The 27,427-nt window shown below is 37.3% G+C and overlaps 14 protein-coding genes across 14 annotated transcripts; 9 read left to right on the plus strand and 5 right to left on the minus strand.

The window, feature by feature from the left end:
- Positions 1-150: 150 nt before the first annotated feature.
- Positions 151-2,016, plus strand: C9374_006995 (uncharacterized protein; the record flags this gene model as incomplete). The annotated part of the gene is made up of 1 exon (XM_044696916.1): positions 151-2,016. One exon carries the CDS (start codon positions 151-153, stop codon positions 2,014-2,016), a length of 1,866 nt encoding a protein of 621 aa, XP_044555358.1.
- Positions 2,017-2,370: 354 nt separating this feature from the next.
- C9374_006996 (uncharacterized protein) lies at positions 2,371-3,612 on the plus strand (the record flags this gene model as incomplete). The annotated part of the gene is made up of 1 exon (XM_044696917.1): positions 2,371-3,612. One exon carries the CDS (start codon positions 2,371-2,373, stop codon positions 3,610-3,612), a length of 1,242 nt encoding a protein of 413 aa, XP_044555359.1.
- Positions 3,613-3,640: 28 nt separating this feature from the next.
- Positions 3,641-5,482, minus strand: C9374_006997 (uncharacterized protein; the record flags this gene model as incomplete). Its single annotated transcript, XM_044696918.1, has 1 exon — positions 3,641-5,482. The coding sequence occupies one exon, from the start codon at positions 5,480-5,482 to the stop codon at positions 3,641-3,643; it is 1,842 nt and encodes a 613-aa protein (XP_044555360.1).
- A 249-nt stretch (positions 5,483-5,731) lies between these two features.
- C9374_006998 (uncharacterized protein) lies at positions 5,732-7,240 on the plus strand (the record flags this gene model as incomplete). The annotated part of the gene is made up of 1 exon (XM_044696919.1): positions 5,732-7,240. One exon carries the CDS (start codon positions 5,732-5,734, stop codon positions 7,238-7,240), a length of 1,509 nt encoding a protein of 502 aa, XP_044555361.1.
- A 214-nt stretch (positions 7,241-7,454) lies between these two features.
- Positions 7,455-11,059, plus strand: C9374_006999 (uncharacterized protein; the record flags this gene model as incomplete). The annotated part of the gene is made up of 4 exons (XM_044696920.1): positions 7,455-7,610; positions 7,762-7,853; positions 8,098-8,310; positions 8,386-11,059. The coding sequence occupies 4 exons, from the start codon at positions 7,455-7,457 to the stop codon at positions 11,057-11,059; spliced, it is 3,135 nt and encodes a 1,044-aa protein (XP_044555362.1).
- Positions 11,060-11,392: 333 nt separating this feature from the next.
- C9374_007000 (uncharacterized protein) lies at positions 11,393-11,650 on the plus strand (the record flags this gene model as incomplete). Its single annotated transcript, XM_044696924.1, has 1 exon — positions 11,393-11,650. The coding sequence occupies one exon, from the start codon at positions 11,393-11,395 to the stop codon at positions 11,648-11,650; it is 258 nt and encodes an 85-aa protein (XP_044555363.1).
- A 631-nt stretch (positions 11,651-12,281) lies between these two features.
- C9374_007001 (uncharacterized protein) lies at positions 12,282-13,289 on the plus strand (the record flags this gene model as incomplete). Its single annotated transcript, XM_044696925.1, has 1 exon — positions 12,282-13,289. The coding sequence occupies one exon, from the start codon at positions 12,282-12,284 to the stop codon at positions 13,287-13,289; it is 1,008 nt and encodes a 335-aa protein (XP_044555364.1).
- Positions 13,290-13,706: 417 nt separating this feature from the next.
- C9374_007002 (uncharacterized protein) lies at positions 13,707-15,716 on the plus strand (the record flags this gene model as incomplete). Its single annotated transcript, XM_044696926.1, has 2 exons — positions 13,707-13,836; positions 14,008-15,716. The coding sequence occupies 2 exons, from the start codon at positions 13,707-13,709 to the stop codon at positions 15,714-15,716; spliced, it is 1,839 nt and encodes a 612-aa protein (XP_044555365.1).
- Positions 15,717-16,042: 326 nt separating this feature from the next.
- Positions 16,043-17,695, minus strand: C9374_007003 (uncharacterized protein; the record flags this gene model as incomplete). Its single annotated transcript, XM_044696927.1, has 1 exon — positions 16,043-17,695. The coding sequence occupies one exon, from the start codon at positions 17,693-17,695 to the stop codon at positions 16,043-16,045; it is 1,653 nt and encodes a 550-aa protein (XP_044555366.1).
- Positions 17,696-17,985: 290 nt separating this feature from the next.
- On the plus strand, positions 17,986-18,696 carry C9374_007004 (uncharacterized protein; the record flags this gene model as incomplete). The annotated part of the gene is made up of 1 exon (XM_044696928.1): positions 17,986-18,696. One exon carries the CDS (start codon positions 17,986-17,988, stop codon positions 18,694-18,696), a length of 711 nt encoding a protein of 236 aa, XP_044555367.1.
- Positions 18,697-18,716: 20 nt separating this feature from the next.
- Positions 18,717-20,863, minus strand: C9374_007005 (uncharacterized protein; the record flags this gene model as incomplete). Its single annotated transcript, XM_044696929.1, has 2 exons — positions 18,717-20,025; positions 20,079-20,863. 2 exons carry the CDS (start codon positions 20,861-20,863, stop codon positions 18,717-18,719), a joined length of 2,094 nt encoding a protein of 697 aa, XP_044555368.1.
- Positions 20,864-21,144: 281 nt separating this feature from the next.
- C9374_007006 (uncharacterized protein) lies at positions 21,145-22,033 on the plus strand (the record flags this gene model as incomplete). The annotated part of the gene is made up of 2 exons (XM_044696930.1): positions 21,145-21,489; positions 21,548-22,033. The coding sequence occupies 2 exons, from the start codon at positions 21,145-21,147 to the stop codon at positions 22,031-22,033; spliced, it is 831 nt and encodes a 276-aa protein (XP_044555369.1).
- Positions 22,034-22,226: 193 nt separating this feature from the next.
- Positions 22,227-24,197, minus strand: C9374_007007 (uncharacterized protein; the record flags this gene model as incomplete). The annotated part of the gene is made up of 1 exon (XM_044696931.1): positions 22,227-24,197. One exon carries the CDS (start codon positions 24,195-24,197, stop codon positions 22,227-22,229), a length of 1,971 nt encoding a protein of 656 aa, XP_044555370.1.
- An 88-nt stretch (positions 24,198-24,285) lies between these two features.
- On the minus strand, positions 24,286-27,322 carry C9374_007008 (uncharacterized protein; the record flags this gene model as incomplete). Its single annotated transcript, XM_044696932.1, has 4 exons — positions 24,286-24,610; positions 24,663-24,817; positions 24,868-25,128; positions 25,178-27,322. 4 exons carry the CDS (start codon positions 27,320-27,322, stop codon positions 24,286-24,288), a joined length of 2,886 nt encoding a protein of 961 aa, XP_044555371.1.
- Between the last annotated feature and the right edge of the window lie 105 nt (positions 27,323-27,427).

A 27,427-nucleotide genomic window follows, 5' to 3' on the forward strand; every position in this document is an offset into this window, starting at 1 on the left:
GCTATCGGTTGTGTGGATGCAATCTTGCTGATACGTAAATGTGGAGATCAGTTTCCGAAGGAATTTAAAACCGGATTCATTCGGAAACTCGCATGATGATAATGATTTAAGTGTAATTAAATTGGTTTCAACCAAATTAAAAAATACCTCATGAGCCAGCAGCTGCCAACCATCCCGTTCCTGAACACAGCTGTTCCGGAAGATCACTTCAAAACAGATCTCCTTGCACAATCTTGGGAGTTGACCACACGCCACAGGGAGAATCCAACCCTTGATCTAGATGAAGACTATTGGAAAGTTGTTTTGGAAATTGGCCCCGAGAGAAAGTGTGAATATGTGTTTCACAAGGGGGTCATTGCCGATAACTCGGCATTATTTCATGATATCATTGGAACGATGTATGATTTTGAAGATTTGAAGCAACACAACACATGCATTCAAATCGTTTCGGATGAAGAAAGGGTTGTATTCGAACAAATAATTGTTCCGTGTTTGTACGGCTCACGATTCATTGAAATGACACTTGGAGCACAGTTGATCATTGCCTTGAACTTTTTTGATTATTTACAAATGGAAAGTTTTAAATCCTTGCTTCAAAACTCTTTTTCTGAGCTCTATACAGCGAAGCCAACTAGAAACAAGACAGAATATCTAGATGAACATAGTGAATATTATTTAAGAGTATATTTTGACACTCATCCTACTTTTGTTGTAGACCCATTTTACTTGAATTATCATTTTGAACGCTGCATTAAGGGATTTAGCAAGTTTTTGCAACCAAAGAATAAGAATAGGTGTGAAAAGCTTTTCAAAAGCATGAGTCCAGAAAACTTCTTACACATGATTTCACAAGACTCCTTGGGAATTTCTGAAGAAGATCAATTAGTGGAAGGTATTGAATTATATTTCGGAATGCACCCACATATTCCTGAAGAACTTCTTAACAAGATTTGGATGCAGGTGAAAGCGAAACACGTGAGCGATCAAACTTTTCTCAAACTGATGCGCCATGATAGAATTGGCTATGCAATCAAAGATCTCATAAAGAAAAAGAGAGTTGACGGTAATGAAACTCCAAGAGATTACATCAATACCATTATTACAATTGCGACCACTGGTGGTCAAATAGAGAGGTGGAACATTCAAAAAGATACATGTGACTGTTCATTGAAAGTTCATAATGGCTACATTCATGACCTTATATGCAAAGATATGGGAAATTATAGCTTTATTTTCACATGTGGTGAAGATGGTAGAGTATGTCTCAGCAAGTCAGAGAAACATGGACCCCTCACTTTCATCAATGCAGTTCAATTTTCTCCTTCAACACCAGTATTATCCATTTCTGCCAATGATAAGATATTGACAGCAGTCACAGGATTAGGACAAGTGTATTGTGTCAACCTATCCACCAATGGCTCTGACGTGACTCCTGTAATGTCGATATCGTCCTTGCTTGAACACGATAGCCATTCGAGATGTGCAACAGTATCAGATTCTCACATATTCGTTGGGGACACAGAGGGCTATATTCATGTATGGAATATTGGAAATTCAGTGGATTCCTCAAAACATAAGATTCACACCAAACAAGTAATGTGCATGAAATTTATTACTTTTAAAAACACTGATTATTTAATAAGTGGAGGTTGTGATAGAAAAGTAGCCATTTGTAAGTTTGACAGGCAAAACAGAGGTCTATCACGCATTCGAACATTGGACGTGTCAACTGGTTATATTTATGCACTTGATTTTTTACTAAAATCAAAGGATGACTTTTCAAGAAATGAGATAGTAACCGGAGCAACAGACTTTATAGTGAATGTTATTGATATTGGATCAGGAGCAACCACCTCCTTTAGAGGTCATAGAAACTTTGTTTATTCAGTGGTTTCAAATGGTTTTCAAGCAATCAGCGCCAGTGATGATTACTCAATCAGAGTTTGGAATACAGAGACTGGAGAATGTGATCAAAGTCTTTTTCTAACAGATGCTGCTCGTAAAATTTCAATTTAAGTGATAAATCAACATGATTTGAATGGTCTCTTTCACAAAATTCTGGGGTTTTGAGTTTGCAAAAACAACTAAAGGCAATCTAGTGAATTGCTTTTCTTAACATTTTGAAAAGGAGACCAAGAGACTACAAATCAAGAGGCATTTCCTTTGTTCAGTGAGGCTTCATGCATATGTGCATGCACTTATGGAATAGCTAATCTTTTGTTGCATGCACACTTGCAATAACATCCCAATTCTGATTTGGTCCTTCACATTAGCATGACTTCCTTTTTTAACACTAAAAATAACGTGAAGAGAAAGAAAAAAATTTTTAAAGAAACACTGAATCAAATCGGGAAGAACTGAAAGAAAAAAATGTCTTCTTCAAATAACCATAACAACAGTGAAATGAACCTTGATCAAACATCTTCTCAAGCATCGTCATCACAGTCCTCTTCATCATCCTCGCTGATCCGATCAACCCTACTAGAATATCTCACTGATCCGCAATTATCACAGAATTCAGAATTGAAAACCAGATTGCGACAGGGTAAGCCTCAAGCTCTTCTTGTCTTGTTGCTTCATTTCCTCATGTTGAAGCATGGTTTTCGATGTGTGGGCTTGCTGGAAACTGATCCGAACACTGAATTGCCAGAAGGACATATTTTACCTCCTGAAGGTTTTGATCACAATCCTGAAATGTTCTCTCTCAAATATAAACATGCCCAGAGAACATTTACCTTCTCTTTGAAAGTATTGATGATGGGGCCATCTAAATTATTGATTTTTGCAACAACGTTATTGTTCCCAAATTTAGACATTACTGATAACAGCAATATTAATATGAGTCAATATGCAAAACAACAAGAACAGGAAGAAGTTTATCAATTGGAATTGAATAACTTGTTTGATTTTATTGATAGAGAGAAGTTATCAACTAGTACTGACAATGATTTGGACTTTGTATCAATTTACAAGAATTTGCAAGATTTAGAATTTAGATTCAAGACAGCCATTCAAAACAAGTTAGTTCCAAAGGAAGGATATGAAAGTGGTAGTAGTAGCAGTGCCACTAGCAGCAGCTCTCAACCATCCTCCACCATTTCTGTTGAAAGACCTAGTGTAGGAGGTACATATCCAAGATCACTTCTTGAGGATGATTATGACGATATTGGACATGATCCTCTTCGAATTGGTCCTCCAGTTCGTTCTGGATATGTCCAACCGCCTCTTGGTCACCCTTATCGTGTTGGAGATCAAGATCTGTACCCAGATCTTGGAGGGCTTCCACAACCTTTTCCAAGAGGAGGTGGCCTTCCTTTCGGTGGTGGAATTGGAGGAGGTGGCAGTATGGTAGGTCCCAATAATCCAATGTTTGGAGGACGTGGTGGTAATAGACCATTGATGCCTGGTGCTGGTAATCCGTTTGTACCACCAGGTGCGAGATTTGACCCTATCTATCCAAATGCACCACTTGGTGGTGGAGGTAGAGGGACTGGAGGAGTAGGGGGTGGAGGTAGAGGAAGCGGAAACGTTGGAGGAGAACCAAATCCAGACCATCATCGACCTCCAAGGGATTTAGACGATGATGATTTTCATTCCCACTTTTACATGTAAATATTCACAATCTCAATAAATCAGTCCACTACAGATACTTATTTGTCAACTTGTCTTTGATCATGTTGATGGAGCCTTTTCCCTCTTTTATCAAGTTGATACCTCCTGCACCACCAGATTTGATCATTTGTAGTCCACCTTTTCCTCCTTCTTTGAGAAAATTCAATCCTCCAGTTCCTCCTTGCTTGAGTTTGTTGAACCCTCCCTTGCCACCTTCTTTCAACAAATTAAGACCACCTTTACCACCTTTTTTAAGGAACTGTAGTCCATGAGACATTGTTTCTTTTTGCTTGTTCATGATATTTCCCAGTTGTTTCATGGCTGCCTTTTCCTGTAAATCTTTAAATTCTAAAAATGTCTTTTTTTGAGCTTTTTTGAATTGAGAAATGACTGATTCCTGAATAGATTTACCAACTAAACCTAGCAAAATACCCAACAATCCCAATCCTATGAGAGCAAAGCATCCAAATAATACTTTTCCTCCCACAGTTTTTGGATATAAATCTCCAAACCCAACTGTTGATAATGTAATAAAAGAATAGTAAAAGGCATCGTAATATTCCCATCCTTCCAAATAGCTAAATATTGCTGCAACCGCTACTACATAAGCACCCAGCAGTAAAATGATATTAATAATTTGTGTGACACCTCTGTTAAAAAACGAGTATAATCTCTTCTCAAATCTAGTTAGCTCTGGATTGGTAATCATTTCCTTAGAACCTTTCAGAGAGGACTTTAAATCTCGATTCTTGCAACAACCGCAACATAATGCAAGAGATCTTTTCACATAAAGTAACACTACAAAACCTCCAGCACCAAAAGAATTCATAATCGCTCCTCCAACAAATGAAATCCATAAACCCATCAGAGCAATTCCTAAAAATCCAACAAAAACGACATAAAGCTTTCCGCCAATAGTCGAAGGAGTCATATCGCCATATCCAATCGTAGTAAGAGTGACAATTGTGAAATACACTGAATTTCCATAATTCCACCGAAAGGTAATATTTGAATTAAAGGGATCGATGGGTGTGGTTATATTATGCTGTTCCATGTATATTTGTAATTCATTGGATTGCTCAATAAACATTATACCAATAGAGCCAATGAGAATGACACTCATCATTGCCATAAAAGAGAGAACAATTTTGAAAATGTCAATAGTTACTTGCTTAACACTTGGTTTTTGGATGAATTCCTTCGTAATGTCACCCATTAATTTATCCGAAAAATTATTAAATAATTTAACAAGTGATTTTTCTTCTGAATCTTCAGTTATTGATGTTAGTTCAATATCTGTCTCCGAATTGACATTATCACCAGGATGTATTTCATTTTCCATGGCTAGAACATTATCCTGAATTTCATTTCCATCATTTTCCTCTCCACTCAATAAATCACTATAAACGATCATAAATTCAGCCATCTTATCACACACTCGGAAAGTGGACTGTGTTTGAATATTGTTATTTAAAATTACTTCCACGATGTTTGGATGGAATGCTTTTTCAAGAGATTCCCAAGAAAGTAATCGGGTGCTGTCACTTGCCAACTCTGTATGTTGTTGTTGTCGAGCATTTTCATCAGGTGTGTCTTCTTTTCTGCCACTGTCATCAACAACCACAGATGGTTGTTCGTCAATGAGATACGGTAATGAAATGTAAAAATTCTTTTCAAAATCCTTCTTTGGATGAAAGGTTTTGCAAACCAAACAATCAGAAAATTCTTCTTCCGAAGATGGCTCCGATGTTTGTGATGAATGATGTATGTCCACAATGTTGGCTTGTTGAGTATGAGGAGAGGATGACAATTCATGGTCGTGTCTTGTTTCAATGTTGTTTGAAATTGACTCATGGTTTGTGTGAAGCATTTTGTTCTTTGCGAACTTGAAAAGTTGTTGATGATGCCTGATATATTTCTAAGAAGGATGGACCCATTCCAAAATAAAAAGTGTTAAGGTGGATACAAAGAAAATGAGAATCGTTGTACCTGCCTATCTTTTGACTCTCTTGATTTCTTGTTGATTTACGCAAAGTCATCACTTGACCTTGGTAACTTTCCAATTTTTTCAAGAAGCCGCCAAAGTTAGCCGTTGTTAATTTTCAAAACGATAAAGAAAATGAAACGAACAAGAGCACAGACTCGCTCATCATCAACCTCTCAAAGTGATGAAAGCAAACATTCGGAGGCTTTTAACAATGATCATCCAATGACACGACAACAACACAAAAAACCAAAAGCACCATCCAACAAGAATTCCATCTTGCTACGAACCCCAAGCAAAACCTTCAAAGATGAAGTCAAACGAAAGAAACTGGCCGTGAAAGAGAAGAACATCATGTCTGGCAAGTTCGGAAGTGTTGTGATCTTATCCAAAGATCAAGAATCAACAGCAAATGATGGAGAACGAACACCAACACCAAGAACACCCCTCAAAAACATTGATCCCAATATTCTCTTCTCTCCTCCTGCCATTCAGTTGAACACAGCCAACACAAAAAACAACACAAACCACAGTGAAAATGCTCCTCCTTTCTTTTCTCCCTATCTCAAAACACCCAATATGGCTGTAAAGAGTCAACAAATGGTGCGGAAAGCAGAAAATTCCACTCCCATTCGAGAATTCAAAATTCAAAAAGAACTCACCAAGATGCGTGTTGGTAAATTGAATTTATTTCCTAATGTGTTCAGTTCCTTTGCAAGTACAACAAGTCCAGAGGAAGATATTGACTCTTCTCACGAAGAATCATGCCAACCCAAACAAAAGAAGAGAAAGAATTCATCATCTTCGCTCTATCACTATTTTAACATTGTGATGGAAAAGTGTGATGGTGGACTTGTAGATCTTGTACATCAGTCCTATTCTTCTTCATCTGGTTGCAAAATTCCGCTCTCAGTAGCGAAGGCCATCTCATTCCAATTATTATTTGCACTGTCGATTGCTGAAGAAATTGGGTTTCAGCACAATGACATGCATGAAAGAAATGTTCTTTACAAAAAGCTTCCTATCACAACTCCTCTAAAGAAAGGTATTGCTTTTTATGATCAAATCGATGATTGTGATTATGTATGGTTGGTAGAGTGTGATTTTGTTTTGAAAATTGCTGATTATGGATTGAGCAGAATACGAAGCGATGACGGAGAGGAGATTGAAAGTGGAAATGTCTTTCATTCTGAAGCCTTTAATAATGATTTGGAGAGAGTAAAGGAAATTCTTTCCAAGAGAATCAAGCTTGATACTGATACTAAAAGCAAAGATTCAAAACTCTTCTCAGATCTCAAGAGAAGCATTAAGGTTGGAGTTTCTGCCAAATCACTTTTGCTCCACGAATTCTTTGATGACATTCGAAAGGAGGTGAGCCAAGACGGTTCGTTGGAAGGAATCGATGAATCTTATCACCAATATTTTGGAGCCAAACATCCAAAACGCAAACAACAAATGAACATGATCAAATCCATGAGGTTGTCACCTTCCAAACCACCATTACCACATCATGAAGCACCTCCTTCACCCCTCATTGAATTGAATACTAGCTCAATGAGTGTTCTTGGAGAGAGTGAGGAAGAAATGGTTCCTGTTAGAACGCGACGAGCCTTCAAACGAAGAGAGATGGCCACCAACAAATAAACTCAGAACAATTACACCAGCCTTGTGACTCTTGCATGAAATATCTGCAATGACGAAGGCAATCATTACAACTCAAATGTCTTTCACTCTTTAAAAAAAACGTTTCCTGTGTCTCAGCGCTCCTACTCAGACACACACTTAGATCTTTACCTCTCCTCTTCGTTCTGCAAAAAATCAAATCATACCATTGATCATTTTCTGTTGTGATCACAATATGGCTTCAACTACTGATCATTCCTTCATTGCTCTAGGACATGAAGATATTGAGAATTTGGCACTCAATCCAAAGGTTCATAAATATGCATCACTCCGTCCCAGTGTAGAAACTGAAAAACTCAAACAGCACTACAAGAGAAATATCCCATTGAACGTAAGTTTACAAAACACCATCATGATGATCAAAATTTCAAAAATTTTATTTTGATGATGCATTGTTGATTCCAAACGACGATGATGGCTATTCGTCATGGATGCTCCTCGTCAAATGAATCTAATCATCCTACTTGCTTCAAATGTTATAGCCAAAACAATTGAAGGGAGATTTTAGAGATAACAAGCATTCTACTCTCACTGAGAGAGGCGCATTATTCGAGGCCAATAGATGTTTGAAATGGTATGTACATGTGGCAAATTATTTTGAAAACAAATGCAAAACATACATGATGTAACTCTTATTCTGAAACATTGGTATCTAATCCTATATGATGGTGATGAAATAATGATCATCATCTCACACCGCTGCGGTTCATTTTATCGTCAACTCGTCATTTTCAAATTTGGAAACTGTTGAACCCTGCCGTCATTTGCACATGTGAAATTTTTCACACATACTTCCTTCTGTATAAATTGTTTTACAGTGCTGATGCACCATGCCAATCATCATGCCCAACATCTCTTGATATCAAGGGATTTATCAGTTGTATTTCTACCGGAAATTATTACGGAGCTGCTAAAATGATTTTTAGTGATAATCCATTGGGTCTTTCATGTGGTATGGTTTGTCCTGTGAGTAATTTGTGTGCAGGAAGTTGTAATTTGGCAGCCACGGAAGAAGGCCCAATTAACATCAAGTAAGTCTTGATAATTCTTGTTTGCATTTCACTCATCTTTAATGCACAACTTTAAAAACATTTTTCATCAAACAGTGGCTTGCAAGCTTTTGCCACTGATGTTTTCAGAAAGATGAAATTGAAGCAAATTAGAGATCCTCAAGCTCCTGCTCTCGAATCCTTGCCAAAATCTTATCAAACTAAAATTGCACTTGTTGGCGCTGGTCCTGCAAGCATTTCGTGTGCTACGTTTTTAGCAAGAATGGGCTACCAAAATATTACCATCTTTGAGAAGAATGCATATGCTGGTGGCTTGAGCTCTTCTGAAATTCCACAGAACCGTCTTCCGTATGAAGCAGTTGAATTTGAAATCAACTTGATGAAGGACTTGGGTGTCAAGGTTGAATACAACAAGGAATTAGGAAGAGATTTCACTGTTGAATCTCTCAAACAGGATGGCTATGAAGTTATTTTCTTGGGTATTGGTCTTCCAGATCCAAACAAGGAAAGCATTTTTGATGGTCTCACTCCAGAACAAGGTTTCTATACCTCTAAGGATCTCTTGCCAGCAGTTATGGATGCTACAAAAGATGGTATGTGTGGATGTAAGGCTGGAACTAAGCCATTACCCAAATTGTACGGAAAGGTTGTCATTCTTGGTATTGGTGATACTGCTCTCGATGTGTATGGAAGTAGTATTAGATGCGGTGCTGACAGGGCAACTTTGGTGTTCCGTCGTGGTTTCAGTGAGATGAGATGTGTCGAGGAAGAATTTGAACCTGCCAAGAAGGAAAAGTGTGAATTGCTTCCAAATTGTTTGCCAAAACAAATAATTTTGAAGGATGGTAGAATTTCTGCCATTGAACTGTACAAAACTGAAATTGATTCAAATGGAAAGGTCGTTATCGATGAAGATCAATTCATTAGACTCAAATGTGATTTTGTCGTTTCTGCTTTTGGTTGTACTCTCCACAGTGAAAATATCATCAAATCGTTGAGCCCAGTTGCTGTTAACTCGTATGGAAGAGTGAATGTCAATCATGCTACAATGGAAACTTTGGTTAAAGGAATTTTTGCTGGAGGTGACCTTGTTGGTTCTGGTATGACTGTCGAGGCAAGCAATGATGGTAAAACAGCATCCTGGTACATTCACAAATATATTCAAGAAGAATTGCACAAGTGTACAAAACTTCCAGACGTTCCACAACTTCCAAAATTCTTTACAGAAATTGATAAGGTTGATTTATCTGTTGAGGTGTGTGGTGTGAAATTTGAGAATCCATATGGACTTGCTAGTGCTCCTCCATGTACTACTGCTGACATGATTGATCGTGCATTTGATGCTGGTTGGGGTTTCGCCGTAACCAAGACATTTGGTCTCGATAAGGATCTTGTCACTAACGTTTCTCCAAGAATTGTTCGTGGCTCATTGGCACCCAATAAGGGACCTCACCAATCTGCATTTTTGAACATTGAATTGATTTCTGAAAAGTCCGCTAGTTATTGGTGTACTGCTATCAGCGAATTGAAGCGAAAGCATCCAACAAAGGTTGTCATTGCATCCATTATGGCTGCTTTCAAGAAGGAAGATTGGCAATTCCTCGCCAAGAAATCTGAAGAAGCTGGAGCGGATATGATTGAATTGAATTTGAGTTGTCCACACGGTATGGGTGAACGATCCATGGGTTTAGCTTGTGGTCAAGATCCATATCTTGTATTGCACATTTGTAAATGGGTGAGAGCAGCAACCAAACTTCCATTCTTTGCAAAATTAACTCCAAACATTACTGATGTTGCTCAAATTGCTGAAGCTGCTAAGGAGGGTGGAGCTGATGGTGTTACCGCAACCAACACTGTTTCTGGCTTAATGACTCTCAAGCCAGATGCTACTGCTTGGCCAGCCGTTGGTGCTAACAAGAGAACTACGTATGGAGGTGTGAGTGGTAATGCCATTCGACCAATTGCTCTCAAAGCAGTTTCCAAAGTTGCTAAAAAGTATCCTAAATTCCCAATTCTCGCTACTGGTGGTTGTGATTCAGCTGATGTTGCTCTTCAATTTATTCATGCTGGAGCTTCTGTTGTTCAAATTTGTTCATCCGTACAAAATCAAGATTTTACAGTCATTGAAGATTACATTAGTGGGCTCAAGGCTCTCATGTACATCAATGCTCATCCTGCATTCAAGGGATGGATTGGTCAATCTCCACCTGCTGAGAAACTAGAGAAACAACCTTCACTTGGTTTACCTAGATTTGGACCCTATGAATTGAAGAGAAGAGAAATGACTGTCAAGACCATCTCTGAAAATGGAATTTTAACAGATCGTGCTGAAAGTACTGGAACTCCAAAAGAAATTGAACAAGTTATTAAGGTACCATCCATCAATTCAATCATTGGAAAGGCTGTTGAGAGAATTGGTGCTTGGGGAGAATTGGATCCAAAATTTGATCATCATGTTATTGCCGTGGTTAATGACGACTTGTGTATTAACTGTGGTAAATGTTACATGACATGTAATGACAGTGGCTATCAAGCAATTAGTTTCGATAAGGATACTCACCTTCCAAAGGTTAGTGAAGAGGATTGTACTGGATGTACTTTGTGTCATTCCGTGTGTCCTGTCAATGATTGTATTGAAATGGTTCCAAGAAAGTCTCCATACATCTCAAAGAGAGGAATTACACCAGGAGAATTCTCTTCTGAAAATGTTTTGAAATTTGCAATGACCTTTGACTCTCAAGGATCTGTTGCTCATGACCTTCACGAATAAAGAAGAAATTGAACTGTTATAATAGAATAGATATCCTCATTCAATTGGTTTCAACTACCTCAGATGTCTTCGTTCATACTACTGCACCCAGTGACACAATTGGTTTCAACTACAGATGATTTCGTTACCCGCAGCTGTCAACAAAATAATTGAAACAAATTTCCCAAGAATCCGATTCTCTTTGTAAAATTGTGCGAAATTTCTCAGCGTCAGTTGTCAAAATAGCCAAGATCCTCGTTTGAAGATTCTTATTACCCACACTTTAAATTGACTGAAGACCAGTTACGCTTTAAATTGCATAACAACAACAAAAAAATCCCAACAAGAATCATCATGACTCAACCATACGTTTACAATCTTGCCAACAAGAAGCCAGGAAAGCAAGCTCTTCTCTTCGGTCTTTCATGTCTCTTCTCTGGTGGTTTAATTGCCGTCTACAAGAACGTCCTCGGTGGTCCTCCAGAAACTCACAAGAATTTGGATCAAGAAAATGTTCTCTACTACAGACCATTTGAAGAGAAACGTGATATTTACTTCTTCAATTGGGGACCACTCATGGGTCAAGCTGCTGGTCGTCCAAAGAAAGAGTAATAACAACAGCGCACTAGGACTCTTTTTCACACAAAATTTTGTTTTTAAAATGTCACCTGTGATTTTCGTTGACGTTGTCGACGATGAATGTAACATGTCAAGTCAATACAAATGCCTTGACATGACAATGTTCTTTGAATAAATAGCATTTGTATTAATTATTTTCCATCATCATGTTTGACTCAAGCAGCTGTAGTATTAAGTGAATCGTCAACTTGGAAGTGTTGTCATCTTTGTGATTTTATTGGGATGCTTCTCAAATACGTATCGGGAATTTTATCATCGATACATACATGATCTGACCGTCAGTATGTTGATGATTGTCAATGAGCAAGATGGTATCAGATGCACTTCCGGGTCCTGCTGCTGACACAAGAAATTAGTGCCAACCAATGAACACGCAGAGAGAAGAATCTCCCTTTAGGATAATGAGGTTTCGCGATTCTTTCCCGATTCGTTCAATCTAAGACAAATGACAGTATATATTGATAAAGTTTCGTACAAAACTCGGGTCTTTGCGATAGTAAGAAAAGCGTTCTTTACACTTTCAATGACTTGAATGTTTTACAAAAGTTAGAAAAAGAAAACGGAAATTGTTTCACCAACGTCATGAAATGCCAAAAGTCAAAAAATGCGTTTGATGATTGACCTCACCTCCAACAAGCACATGATAATGTTATTTCATATCATGCTAATATTGTTGCTATTTTCTGTGACTCAACACTGCTTATCCTTGGGTATATGTCCAGGAACCTCCTCTCCAAACGACGGATATAAATATTGTGGAAGATTTTCCTCGGAACAATTAAAAACTAGTCTTATACTTCGAGAGCAACAACAACAACAATACGAATCATCAACGAGTACCAGTACTAATTCTTGTTTGACATTACCTACAATCGATGAAGAAGAAAATTCAAAATTAATTTTAAATAATTTTTTTAATATCACGACCAACGATCTCTCAAAATACTTAAATAGCACTATTTGCAAGGTTCGATGGAGTGATGATGCAGTGATTACTTATCAACTTGAAATTTGTGCTTTGGATATCTATTCCAAAACATTCTATGTCATTTCTGATGGTTACAATGTTCACAGATTTGCAAATTTATCAGAATTGGAAAATATTACACCAAAATATTTTGTGAATCATGAAATGGTGACAAGTCAAACCTCTGCATTTGAAGATCAGATTTTCATTATATCTGGACCTAATTATGTATTGAATATGAAAAATGATATTATTTCAACAAGTAGCAGACATTCATGCAACATCTTTATGGATCCCATATTTCATTTTAATATTATTAGTGTTGGAGAAGATGATTTGGATGGACCTGGTGTGATTTTAAAAAATGTTCAATCTGGGCTCTGTATCACCGTCTACTCTCAATTAAGATTTTATTTCAAAGGAGAACCTTGTTCTAATGCATTGACTGCAACAGGAGCCCAACTGATAAGTGACACTCATGCGAACTCTATGCACGACAAAAATTCTTTTGGACTGGATCTTTACTCTTTTCATCATTTCCTGATCATGATAACTATTTACAATCAATTTCTATCACAACCTCTCTATTTTCTTCACCTTATTTCAAATCTAAATTTGTTCAACAATTACATTTCATTCCAGTAGTGAATAAGAGTAGTAATTCTGAGATGTTTTATGAAAATGCATGTTTGACAGAAAATTACATGCACAACCAATTCATGAACAAGCTACAAATGGGATTGGCACAATCATTCATTCCATACCGATATTCCTCGAGTGGTTTGCATAATGTCCCATCCTTGACTTGGACATGGGTGATGATGATTGTCTTGATTCTATGGTTGGAATAGAGTAGACTCCTTTATATAACATTATCCAGTAGTAGTTAGTAGTAGAACAATATTATCCGCTTGTCGAGATTGTCAAGCGAGATTCATTCACCCAACTGTGCTTTTAAAATTACTATAATTGGAAGATTTATCCTCTCCAAAAAAAAAATCACAAGCCATCAGAAAAAACGCCGAACACTTCTTCGTTTCAACAACAGCTACCGGTATCATCATGGGAAAGAAGAAACGATACGTTCAAAGTTGTGATTTAGAATGTTACAACTTTAATTATGAAAGTATTTACAATGAGAAGGAATGTAAAGATTGTTTTTGGGAATATTTGTTGTGTACTCATAATGAAGGTAGGTTATGATGGGGTCAACGGATTTGATTGATGATCCTATGCACTTGTGGTTGTTGTTTGTGTTGAAAATAATGACTGCTGTCATATCTCCATTTATGTTGAACTAACACCCGATAACTGTCAACTGTCATATGACCATTATTCAAAATTATTATGAAAATGCCAACAGAGGCACTATATTTCATTCAAAAAGTACAACAATTCAAACGAAAGGATGTTACATCTAAACAAAAAGCTAAACTCGCTATCGAAATATATCATGACTTTATTAAGGATGGAGGAAAATATGAATTAAATCTCTCCTCAAAAGATAAACAAAGTATTCAAGACGAATTTCAAAAATCAGATCAATTAAACCACTCAGACACATGCACAATTAATGAAAATATATTCAACTCTCTTGAACAAACCATTCATTTGAGTTTAAAAGAGGCAACATTTCCTCACTTTGTGAAATCTCCAAAATTCAGAGAGTTTGCATTGCAACAAACTTGTGACTTTCTTGACAAAATTGGTTATAGGAGTAATGTGAAGAAAATTGACATTATTCAACAACTCAATGCAACAAGTATATTGACTTCACCAAGTGCCTCTTCGACCTCATTCAGTCTGATGGATGATGTATCATTACATAGCTCACAGGGAACTTTTGAAAACTTTTTTGAAAGTACAACAACACAAACCAGTATGAATGGATCCAAGTTGTTGTTGTTGTTCGAAGAAAATTCCATAGACCAAGGTTGGAAACTCTTCGACAAACAATCTCATATTACCATGGATGACTTTCGTTTCATGGCTCGCAAATTATTAGGAAAAGATTCCAAGATGGCAGATGACATTGGAAAATTTATATCAAAAACGATGGGAAACACTTCAGTTACACCATCTGTGAACAAGTCCTACGATGGCGAACGCTCAAAATCTCTTTCAGCACCTTCTACAGCTCATTCTTCTCAACTTCTTCGTTCTAATAGCGATCGTTTACCATCACTGTCGTTAAGGAAAGGTTCTATAGAATCCAGCACTTCTTCTTCTGTATCAGTTGTGGAATATTTTGAAGATATTTGGAAAAAAGTTGAAAAGAGACCATCAACAAACACCCTGTTGACGAACTATGAGATTAAATCACAAGCCTCAGAGGAACATGACACGGAGATGTTGGAATCCCTGAAAAATATTCACATTTTCAAGACCGAGATGGAGTTTCCTTATCATGTCAAATTTGTGGTGGAGACCCTTGCTAAAGGACAATACCGAATTCAATTTGATGACATGTTGAAGGAATCATTTTCTTTAGATTTTTGTCATCTTCACAATCCTCCTACTGAAGAAGAGGTACGAAAAGAAGCATGTGCGTCTGCCATGCTGCAAGAAGTATGGAAGTTTTCATCCTTTGGCTTGTTAAATTTGAAAGACAGAAGTTTTATTGTGGAAGCAAGCATGATTCATGACATTCCTAATAATGCTTATTTATTGCTCAAAAAGAGCGTTGATAATGTCATTATAGATGACAGCGATTGTGTGAGAGGACGACTTTTGCAACTGCAGGTGTTCCAACATGCGACGAAAGACAAAACCACCTTCTCAGATTTTGTTGTTTTAGATATGAAAGATTCATGTAATCCTTTAATTTTTGAAAGTTGTGTTTCCAAGAGGGCTAAAAATTTGTATGAAAAAGGTCTTGCGGCTCTGAAAACAAACATGGATTTGCACACAAAACATTTTGCCACCCCTGGTGACAGTGATAGAATTTTGGAGACGTTAACCTCTAATGAGAAAATCGGGCATTGTAGTCTCGGATTTAAATTAAGGAGCGATCATTCTTCTTCTTTAGATCGAGATCTGGATATGATCACAACTTTCCAGTCTCTGAAATGAAAAGACCACTCGTAACATCTTGTTCCTTCACCCTAGCACGCGTTTGAACGGTGGTAAAATATTAATCAACACAAACTATACGAGCAGAGCACCCATATTAATCAACACAAGTTATACGAGCAGAGGAGCAAAAGCAGCAACAATAGGACCATGTACTCGAGGAGGACGATTTGGAAGTTGAGGAAGAGGAGGACGTTGAATTGGTTTCGGTGAGTGATTGAAGATACACAATATCACGCGCGTGTTGAAAAATCCCTAGCCTCGGCATCGAATGTTCCCCTTGTGTTGTTCTCAACACACATTTGAATAAAGCTGGATATGATAGTCTAACATAATTTATGATTCAATGTTCCATGACCTGTTCCCTTAATGCTTGTGTTGAATCCTCTCAAGATGCCATTAAGAACATAAAGTTTGGCCTTTCTAACGGCATCTTCCAACGAGGAACCCATTGCAAGATTTGAGGCAATCGCTGCAGCCAATGAACATCCAGTTCCGTGTGTATTATTTGAATGAATCAAATCAGCTTGGAATGTGTAATACATGTCAACAGCACTCTCATAGAGCACATCAACGGCGAAGGGACCTTGCAAATGTCCTCCTTTGACTAAAACATTAGAAATTCCAAAAGTTGTTGATATAATCTTGGCTGCTTGTTTGGATTGTTCCACATTGGTAATTAAAAACGGAGTCTCTGTGAGCTGTAGGATTCTTTCAGCTTCTGGAATGTTCGGTGTAATGAGAGTAGATATTGGGAAAAATTCTTTCACAATGATCTCAACAGCTTCGTCCTTCAATAAATTATGACCACTTGTTGATACCATCACTGGATCTACGACTACATGCAATGTTCTTTCTTTCTTGTAAAATTTCAATCTTTCAATCACAACTCTAATGAGTTCTGAGCTATACAGCATTCCTGTCTTTACAGCGCAAACATTAATGTCGCTTAACACGGAATCAATTTGCTTTGCAAGAAATTCTGGAGGAACAGGAAATACTCCTTGTACTCCTAACGTGTTTTGGGCTGTAAGGGCCGCAATAGCGCTTGTTCCAAATACATGATGTGCATGGAAAGTATTTAAATCAGCTTGGATACCAGCACCTCCTCCGGAATCTGATCCTGCAATAGTGAGCACAGCTTTTGGTACTTTAGCAGAGTTAGAGGATTGCAAAGTTCGTTTTCTATCTAACTCCTCAATAGGCCATTCCTCCATGTAGTAAGAAGAATTCCAAAATAAATATTCCATTTGACTAGTAATTGTCACATTTTCTCTACACTTTTCTCGTTCTCTCTCCGAAGCAGTTTGAGCGTACTGATTGATAAAAGCAGAAAATAATTCTACTCCTTTTTTAAATTCATCAGAGCTGTATGATTTAATCCAGTCCACATATGGATGAGAATCTGTTAATAATGATGATTCTGTTGAATTTGACAACATTCTGTCGGTAATATATTGTGCCACCCTGAAATAAATATAGTAACATGGTAAACATGCACACAATGCTTCTAATAAGGAATCAGAATGTGCCGCTGACAACAAAAAGCTTGTGTAAAGCAAGCAAGATTTGGAACTTTTCGAACCTTCTTTGAACGCATTAATGTTCCACTTTTTAAAATACTCATGATGTAATTTAAAGGATTCTTCAAGTGCTCCTTTTGATTGCTCCAATAAGAATAAATATTGTTGTTCTCCGTTTGGTGTTTTCATTAAATCAATTTTTGTTGCTACCAATGCAAACACTTTGCTAAATGTTTGCAAATAGATAGCATCTTGGATGATGTAGAATCGGAAAATCTCTTCACTCAGTGTTCCTTCCATCATTTCTCTGATGAACGGCAAGCCTAGAATAGGCTCAATTATTTGTTGTTCCATCATGAGAATTAATTCTCCTGCTAATCCTTCATTACATGATGAGCAAAGCACTGGTGAAGAATGAGTTTGAGAGGTAGTAGGCACTTGGTTGTGAGACTCCATGTTGTGATTCAATCCAATGAATCCCGAGAGAAACAATTTCTTTCAATTTTTTGAGAGACAAAATCTTAACGCCAACGCCAAAAGAAATCAAAGAAAAAATTCTCGAGTCAGAAAGTAATCACAGCTAGGTCGGACCACACAGAGCGGAAACAGCTTATCCAAAATTATTGTTCATCAAAATTCACAAAATATTGAGAAAAACTTGTTGGATGGTTATTTAAATTCTTCGATCATAAATTTAATAGCACAAAAATAATAATAATAATTGTTAACAGTATCATCATCAAATAATGACATTTATTGTGAACGCAATCGGATGGTTGGGGACAGCCTTATCCATTTTTCTAGTACTTGCTCCATATAAAGGGTTGATGAATGCACTCCGACAAAAACAAGGAAAGGCTTCCGACACGAGTGATTCAACTTCCCCTGATTCTCTCTCACCATTTCCATTCCTTTGCTTGTGTATCAGTGCTCTTTTATGGGTTACTTACGGAATTATTGTGGAAGATACGGTCATTGTGATTACCAATGCATTTGGCTTTTGTGCTGCATGCTACTACAATTGGCTTTTTTACAGAATCACCGATAGAAAAGAAGAGTTTATTTCAAAGTGTTCCATCGCCCTTATTATCTACATAGTTGCATTAGGATTTGTGTTGTTTGTAGCTCCGACTCATAAGGTTGTGAGTTATTTGGGATTTATTGCAGCTGTAGGAGCTGTTGTGATGTTCGGAAGCCCACTTGTTAATCTTAAACAAGTTTTGGAAAAACAAAATGCAGAATCTATTCCATTATTAGTGGCAATTGCTAACACTTCATGCAGTTTTGTGTGGATGTTGTATGGATATTTACTTTCTAATTCTGCAATTTTGGTTCCAAACTTATTGGGCTTTTGTCTTGGTGCAGTGCAATTGTCACTGAAATACATGTATAGAAATAGAGGATTGCAGACCAAGGTGTTTTCAATGCCTACAGGAGTTGTTTCAGATAATGTCTAACAGGCACCAAATTACGCTCATTACTGGCTCTCAATAAATACGTCAGCATCATCTTTGATCGGTTCGTCATCCGTTTCACTCATGGCATCTTGTTGCACCTTATGGCGAGTTTCTTGCTCGTCTTGTTTTTCAAGGATTGATCTTGAACTTTCGGGTTGCTCAACCTCTTCATCCGTGTCTGTCAATATCTCAGGATCGTTTTCTTCTCCGTTTTCTATCCATTCTTCAACTTTCTTCTTCATCACATATCTGACCTGTTCGAGAGCATGATGATTATACCATCCATACTTTGGATCACATTCTTCACTGTTGTTCCATACTGGTTCTCTAAGGCCTAGCTCTTCACTGGATTTTACACCAGAAACGACACCATAAGTAATGGCGATGGTTTCATCCCTATCTGCTAGAATAATATTCTGTGCAGGAGCAATTCTGATGTCGCATAGCTGATAAAATACTTGAATTTGTGTAGGTATGGAGTTGAATTCATACGATGTATTTTCTTCATGTTCGCCGTGATGTGTAGCAGAGCTGGTATTATTGGTGTTTGAGGTATGTACAGACTCAATGTCGTTTTGAGCTTTTTCTTTTGCTTGCCCAGAGTATAAATAATCATGAAGATCAATATGAGTGTCTACAACTCTTCTTCTTGGCAATCTTCTGAATTTGTTTGTCTCACGTTCGTCTTCCTTTCTCTTTCCTGTTAGAGAATGAATTTTTGGTCGTAACTCATGTGGAACTCTAAAGTCAAGTAATTGATAGTACGATGCTGATACATCTTTCTTTGGATCGTAACCATATCGAACCCACAACATACGCCATGGTCCGTTTTTGTAGTGATATGCCACTCTTGGAAGTACCATTCTTAATTTCCATTTGTCTTTCCTACTTTCAAATTTGCTTGATATTGCGCTTTTTGACCAAATCGGACGAATATTTCTGCTCTTATCAGTAATGTGTGCAAGTTCTGTTGGATCTTCTTGATCGTCACTTGGACATCCAAACAAGAATCGTACTCGTTTCTCGACATCTTTATACAAGTCCTTATCTTTAGCTGTTAAAATCTCTTCTGGAGGTACAGTCGGTACTTCATCATCAAAATTAATTTCAACACAGTGTGGCATGTATTGCTTACTAGGTTTGAGAAGTCTTTTGTATTTCTTAGAAGTACCATCGTTAGAAACAATTGGAACAATCTCTGTTGATGGGTTTTGTTTGAACGCATAATCCATGGGCATGTCAAATCTGGAAAATATTGGAGGAGGTAAATCTAGCATGGATTTCTGAGTCTTTGTACCTTTTCCGGTGTGAGGATGTTGGAGAGAAGCTCTGGTTGGTATTACAGTAGTCATTGCTTCTGAGAGCTCATTAGAATAATATACATCATTTCTAACGTGAACGGGGTTTGGGTGGATGGAACGGATGAGGCAATCTTTTCTTCATGTTGCATTTCGATATCACCATCTTCATCGTCCATAATGCTTGAGCTGAAATTGTTGCTTGATGAATCTCGAGTTGTTTGATCTTCGTCCATTGACTGATTTAAATCCACATATTTTGGTTGAATATATTGAAAATCAGACAATCCTTTGAAATTCACTGTTTTAGTAATAATTCCCAAAACTTGAAGTTGGGATTGAGCTGGATCGTATCTTGTTACTACTCTTTCTCCTACTTGTTTTTTTACTTTCTTTCTTCTCAGCCTCAATAATAAATTGTTTGTTGATGTTACATCACCATAAACAGGATGGCAACTCATAAAATTATTCGGCCTAAATCTGCATTCCAAAAATCTGTTTTCTTGATGTGTTTGTTGGTCTGTACTTTCTTTTGGTTTGTGTAATGCTTGGATACTCTTCATCCCACCTAGAATATTGATGGCGTTAGAAACGTTTTTAATTCTACCAGGAAATAGAACCATGGTATATTTCTTATCGGGAATAGAAAGAACTTCTGCCTTCTCGTAATTTACGCCCAAGTATGCCGTCGATGATGGAGTTCCTTGCTGTGTTGACATCCCAGCCTCCATTGAAGACCGTTGATTTCCGCTAGCACTTGCTGCAAAATTATTTCCGATATTCAATGATGATGATAGAGAGGAAGAAGAGCCTTCCACTGTTGTCGATGAAGACTCCATGAGGCGCCTGAAGTCCTCTTGCGAAATCATTTTTTTTGTTTTACAAGTTTATGAGTTTTATCAAGCTGTTCAACAACAAGCCTTCTAAATTCTTCTCCATCAACATCCTTCTCCCCAGTGGGAGGTGCATTGGCGAAATTGCTCTATTTTTTGTAAATATACTATTGTACATTACCTCTTTTACTCTTCTCGTGAGTTCAAAACTTTATCCTGCATGGAAACTTCATAATTACAGTGGATGTTGAATCGTTTGCACATTTCCAATGTACGCACGCCTTACAACGGAAAAATTTGTGCTTTCACAGAAAAAAATGTCATCTCCTGCTTCCTCTTCAATGTCACAACACTATACCATTCTTTTCATTCATGGTTGGGGCTCAAGTGCTTCTCTTTTTGAAAAGTATTCGAAACCTTTCAGAGAACAAATAACCTCTGCAGATGGTTTACAATCCACACAATTTCTATTTGTCAACGCACCTATGGAAATGGAAGAATTGATAGGAAACAATCCCAAAGATCAACGATCATGGGTTTATCTTAGAGAAAATAGATCCGTTTACTATCATTGGAAAGCAGGTTTGTTGAGTTTATTAAATCAAGTCAAGAAGGCAAAAGAGGAAGGAAAGCAAGTGAATGGAATTTTAGGTTTCAGTCAAGTAAGTGTGTGAATGTTTAGTTGTGTTGAACATTTATATTCATAATAATACTTTTAAGGGAGGAATGTTGTCCACCATTTTAGGAGGATTAATATCCTTAGAAATGAATGGACTACTTGAAAAACAGTATTTACCACCCTCACTCTACGAATTTCCTCATCCTCATGATGATGACTCGACTAATTTTGACGATATCATTCAAGGGATTAGAGAAAATTTCTTTACCTATGAAGGTTCTCACAAAGAATGTCTCATTAAATTTATTGCGTTTGTTGGAGCTTTTAAACCTAACGCGGTTCAAGTTCGGGAGATGTTGGATGTGTTATTCCATAAGGGTTTGAAATTCAGTGGTTTTAAATCATTGGTTATTTATGGACGGAATGATGAGTTGGTTGTGCCTGCTTCTACTCAAGCCATTGCCGATGACTGGATCAACAAGGAAGAGTGTCAAGTGTTGGCATTCGATGGACGTCACGAACTTCCCGTTGGTGAACAGGAAAAGGCAGAACTGATTCAATTCATTAGAAAAGCGTGGAATCAATAATTCAAACATTCAATGTTAATGACAACAATTGTTAATAACTGTCATAAACCGCATCTCTACGTCTTCTCAACGACATTCTCTCGATACAACTTCTTCAGCTGTTGAATAAAGTCTGGATTATTGGAGCTGAGGGACACACTTTTTTAAAAAGGTGTTTTATTGTTTCTTGCGAATCAAAGAGTTGACGAGCGCACTAATTATTTTGACGAGGTTCTCTCTTCAAGCTTATTTGATACAATTCTTCAAAGCTCTTTGCTTGTTTAAGGTATTGATCAATTCGAAATTGAATCATTTCATCTTTTTCAAAGAGAGATCGATATTTTTCATCACTTTTTTGTTTCCAAAACATCAGTTGGTGGATAATTTGATATTCACGAAGCACAGTGAACCAATTCACGCATGTCACACCACTTTCCGAAAGTTCCTTCTCCTTTTCAATGTACTTTCTGAGCTGATTGGATGTATCGTGCAAATTTTTGAGATCTGAGAGAAAAAGACCCAAGTAAGGAATACATGCTTCGGTTTTCACAGATTCTAATAAACTTCTCAGCATTCTAAAGTTGGCTCGTAAGCTCACAATTTCTCTCAAATGTTCGAGTTTTTCTTCATATTCGTCTCCAGCTTCTTGTCTTGTGAGTTTCAACCTAAAAGCAGAAGCGCTCATAATACCAGCTGATATAGCAAATATGGTTTCAAAATTTTGATAATTGAATAGCTCAAAACAGAGATCAATGAAGAGTTTAAACGCCTTTGCTCTCTCCTGCACATCCTTTGGCATTACAATTTCAGATGCTACCCATTTGGCAACATTTTCAAAATGCTTGTTGTTCATGACAATCGATGGACACTTGTGAGCACACTTTCTCCAAGGGAATCCAATAAATTCAAAAGGTCTTAAATTCTTGTAATGCTCAAATTGTAAAATTGTTAATTGTTTTGCCAAATCACCGAGCCCAATTGTGTAAATATTAGTTTCTCGCAATACATCACCAGGTTTTGTAGAGGGAGATGTAGAAAATCGATTGATAATTCTAAACTGTCTTTTGTTCTTTTGTTCCTCAAGAGTGATCAACTTTTTGTATAAATTGTGTTTGATTTGAATTCCTTTTAAATATTTTACAGTACTGAGAGGATTGACAGAGTTTTGTTCATGAGCACCTCCATTGATCAAATACAAATCTAAGAATTGAGAAAATTGCAAGACAATCATATCGTCATTTTCTTCATCTCTAGGGTCCATCCTAATGCAATAGTGAATGAACATATTGAGAACCTTCATCAATTTGACCACCTTTCTTTGTGTCTCTGGATGTTTGGTTTCCATTTGTTCCTTATCGAGATCAATCAAATACAGAAAACACATTCGACAAAAATTTGATTTTGATAAAAAAGATTCAAAAGTCTTCAAGAAGGAACGTTGGAAGGAATGTGCCTCAGGTAGTGTTGATCTTTCGTCATCCATAGTTTCAATGCTGTCACCATTATTTAAAGTTGGAAACGTGATGTTTGCTCCAGTTGAAATTGGACTACCGAGTAGAGGACCTGGTGGACTTGGTGAATGAACAATGGACTGAGGTAAATTCCCACTCAACACTTGATTTCTCTGCTGCAATGTCATAAATTCTAAGGATCCACTGACACCTGCAATGACTGCTAGAGCAATATTCGACAGGTCATACTCATCACGGTCATTCATTTCACTTTCATCAACAGATTCTATTAATCGCTCCAATAAATGATGCAAAGTCCCTCCAATAAATGTTTGCTTTCCTTTACAACTCAAATCCATAAATATACTCTCATCCACACGCAGCCAAAAACTATTGAATTCTCTAAACGATTCCAAATGTAAAAATTCCTTGTTAGCGAAAGGAATAACACTGTTTTTTCCACCATGGCTAAATGGAAAACAGATATGTAAATGTTTCAGTACCGCCCCTCTCCACTTGTGACACACAGCTAGACATGTCGATGTAGCTCCGATGGGTAGAAACGAAGCTATAGTGGCCATAATTTCTTCCGGAACTTGATCCACAAAGTTTAGAACTTGTGTTTCCTTCTCTGGTGGCTGGTCTGTTACTGTTGTTGGCGATATTGTATCCTGTTGTTGGGGTGAGGTGTTTGTATGGAGTGCTCGTGAAATCGAGTCTGTGGTTGGCAGCATTTTTTTTTTGATGTTAGAAAAGTTTGCTGGAGAACAAGGAACACAAACCACGAGTTCACAAAGTCATTAAGGAAGGGCATGAAATAATTTACTTTTTAAAATGTGTCTGGAGGAATTGGGCGATTTCTTCAAGAGATTTGTTTGAAAAATCAAAGTTGGCAAATTTACAGAGAGCTTGATGCATCTTGGCTCTTTCTTCACTGCTTTCTTTGGTGGTGTTTTGTTGCGCATTGGGTGTTTCTGTCATGTTAATAATGCTTTCAATTTCTTTGGATTTCATTTGAGCTACTCTAATAATGTCGGGAGGAAAGTGGGCCAGTTTAGCAACTTCAATACCAAAACTGTTATTACTGTTTACATTGGTCTCGTCGTCATCAATGACACGATATAACATTTTTAGTTCGTCCTCCAAACTGTTTCAAAGATGATCAATTCCAAAAACAAAGAGAACATCCTGCTACTTACACAGATTCCATTCTCTTGCAACACACTCTATTACAATCTGGATCTTCAGTTAACACCTTTAGCTCATGAAAATGTGTTGCAAACAATGTATAAGCATTTGTTGTTCTAGATAAATGTTCTACAATCGCATATGCCAAGCCGAACCCGTCATATGTCTTTTGAATCATAGAATTATCCAAAATTCGAGACATTACAGAGTACTTACAGATGTGCCTCTTCCCAACTCGTCAATAATAATCAGCGTCTTGTTAGTGGCTGTTGACAATATAGCAGATGTTTCCAACATCTCTGCCATGAATGTACTTATGCCCCTACTGGTGCTATCTGAGGCACCTACTCTGGAGAGAATGGCATCCCTTATACTCACAATACTACCTGCATCAGCTGGAATAAAACATCCTATCTGTGCTAAAATAACATTAATCGCCACTTGTCTGATATAAGTGCTCTTACCACCCATATTCGGCTAAAAATGATGAGATTGCTAAACAGTATTGTTCAATTAAAATACTTACACCAGTTATAATATGCAGCTGATTTGAAGATCTGTCGAATAGACAACTATTCATCTGAAAATCAATGCCGTCTTGAACCTCTACACATGGATGTCTACAGTTTATCAGATAGATTTCGTCTTCTTCTGCATCAAGTGGCTTAATAATAGGTCTAACATAAGGTTTGGCAGATTTTGTAGATACGTCGGCAAATGCAGCAAAAATGTCAAGTTCGGCTAACGCATCTCTGAGGTCTGAAAAATGTTGAGAATAGGAACCAATAGTACCTTTGACTTGATACATCAGTGCATCTGAACATGCATCATATTTTTCTTGACAAAGTCTGTAATTTTCTGCCAGACTCATCAAATTTCTAGTGATAAATTTGAACTGTTGCTTTGTTCCTCCCAATGCAATATAATTCTGATTATTGTTAAACTTGCTGGCTACCTTTCCACCAACTTGTAGATGAACAGCCTTTTTTGTGTATACTAACACCAATTCATCTTTTTTAACTGCCTCCTCGTCTTGTATCCGTTTACATTCTTCATCCATGAGTTTGATAGATTCTGTAAGCTCTTCTGCAATTTCTTTTAAATTGTCATCAAGATTGGGATTTAATCTGTAACTATGATCTGCAGCATTTTCAAGATCTAGGGATGTATGAACCAAAGTTGGAAATTTTGGAATAAAGGCTGCGCATAAATCTTCTAATTGCAACAACACGGAAAAGAATATTCCCTCCTCATTAAAAGTTTTTTCGTTTCTTACTTTCTCTAATGATTCTTTGATAACAGGGAGTTGCTGTACGCATGCATACAATTTCATGATATCGTCGCATGTAATTTTAAATTTGGCCATCTTAGAGCATAGAATGTCGAGATCTGGGATCTTTTTAAGTGCAGCTCTTATTTCTTCTCTTAATTCATGCTCTTCAACAAATATTTCAACCATATCAAGTCTGTTTTCAATTTGACTTTGGTCAGTCAATGGTTGTCTAATCCATTCTCTAAGGAGTCGAGATCCAGGTTTTGTAACACACTCATTGAGCAAACCAAAAAGACTATCGTGCTTTTTTCGATCACTTGGGCTAGGTAACAAATTGAGAGAGGCAATGCACGAGCTGTCCAACTTCATAAAATTTTGTACCACAAATGATTTCGTTTTGAAATACGAATAATTGTGGGGATCTTCTACCAATTCTAAATAATCAATGAGTGCTTGGGCAGCACATGCTACACATTCATCATTGAACTCTGGGTTTTCAACATTATTTTTTCCTGTTAATTTGCAAATATCAGCTTCCAACGAAGGTTTTCTAGTGAAAGCACTTCTCTTGAGCTCCGTACACATAATATCAGTTCTTGCAAAAATATCTAGCACTTTGGAATAAAGGATATCATTCTTGGAAATACAAATTAACCCTTCTTTTGCCTCCATTTGAGCAAGAGCAGAATCTAATACTGCTAATTGACTATTATCAGCAAAGCTGCAAAAACCAATAACTCGCAGAGAGGTATTGGCATACGCAATACCAACCCTTCTTTCATTCGAATCTTGTTTGATCATAATTGAGCATACGATTCCAGGTGTTGTGTCTGATTTGAAAATAATTTCTTCAAAACTTTGGAGATTTCCAGGAGATGCGGACTTGATACATTCATAATTTGATTTTCTGTCGGCCCATATTTCAAGCTTTTTTCGATGGTCGAGAAGAATGCCCTTTACGAACTGTTCATATAACGCTGGTCTAAATGTTAGATAGGGAAGACCTGCATGTCGAACACCACCCACAATATACGGATGGTCTTTATCACACTCTCCCTTTTTCTCGTGGTATTTAAACGATCCATAATTGGAGAAATGTTTGTCAATGAATATAGCGTCTTTTCCATGAACACTGTAGAAAATTTCATCATCGGAGCTAGAACTAACTTTTCTTTTTCTTTCAAAAAAAACAACCGTCTCATCATGTTTAGGATGTTTTTCATGTTTCAAAATCATACTAACAAACGATCCATCTTCTTGGATATCTTCTACCTTTTCATCTTTTGGGGAGCCGTCTTCATCATCGGCTTCTTTTTTCTTTTTTTTGGCTCCTTTTTGGTTTGATGATGTAGGAGTTTTGCGTTTGGTAGCAGCGGTGCTGGTAGCTTTTCTTGGCATTTTTTTTTGTGATTTCTTCCATTCTCTGGAGATTTTCAACCTTTGAGACATGAACAACTGAAAGTTTGTGCTCAAACAATGGCACGCATCAAAATGGATGTAAAT

Source organism: Naegleria lovaniensis (genome assembly GCF_003324165.1).
Source record: "Naegleria lovaniensis strain ATCC 30569 chromosome Unknown tig002, whole genome shotgun sequence".
NCBI lineage: Eukaryota > Heterolobosea > Eutetramitea > Acrasida > Naegleriidae > Naegleria > Naegleria lovaniensis.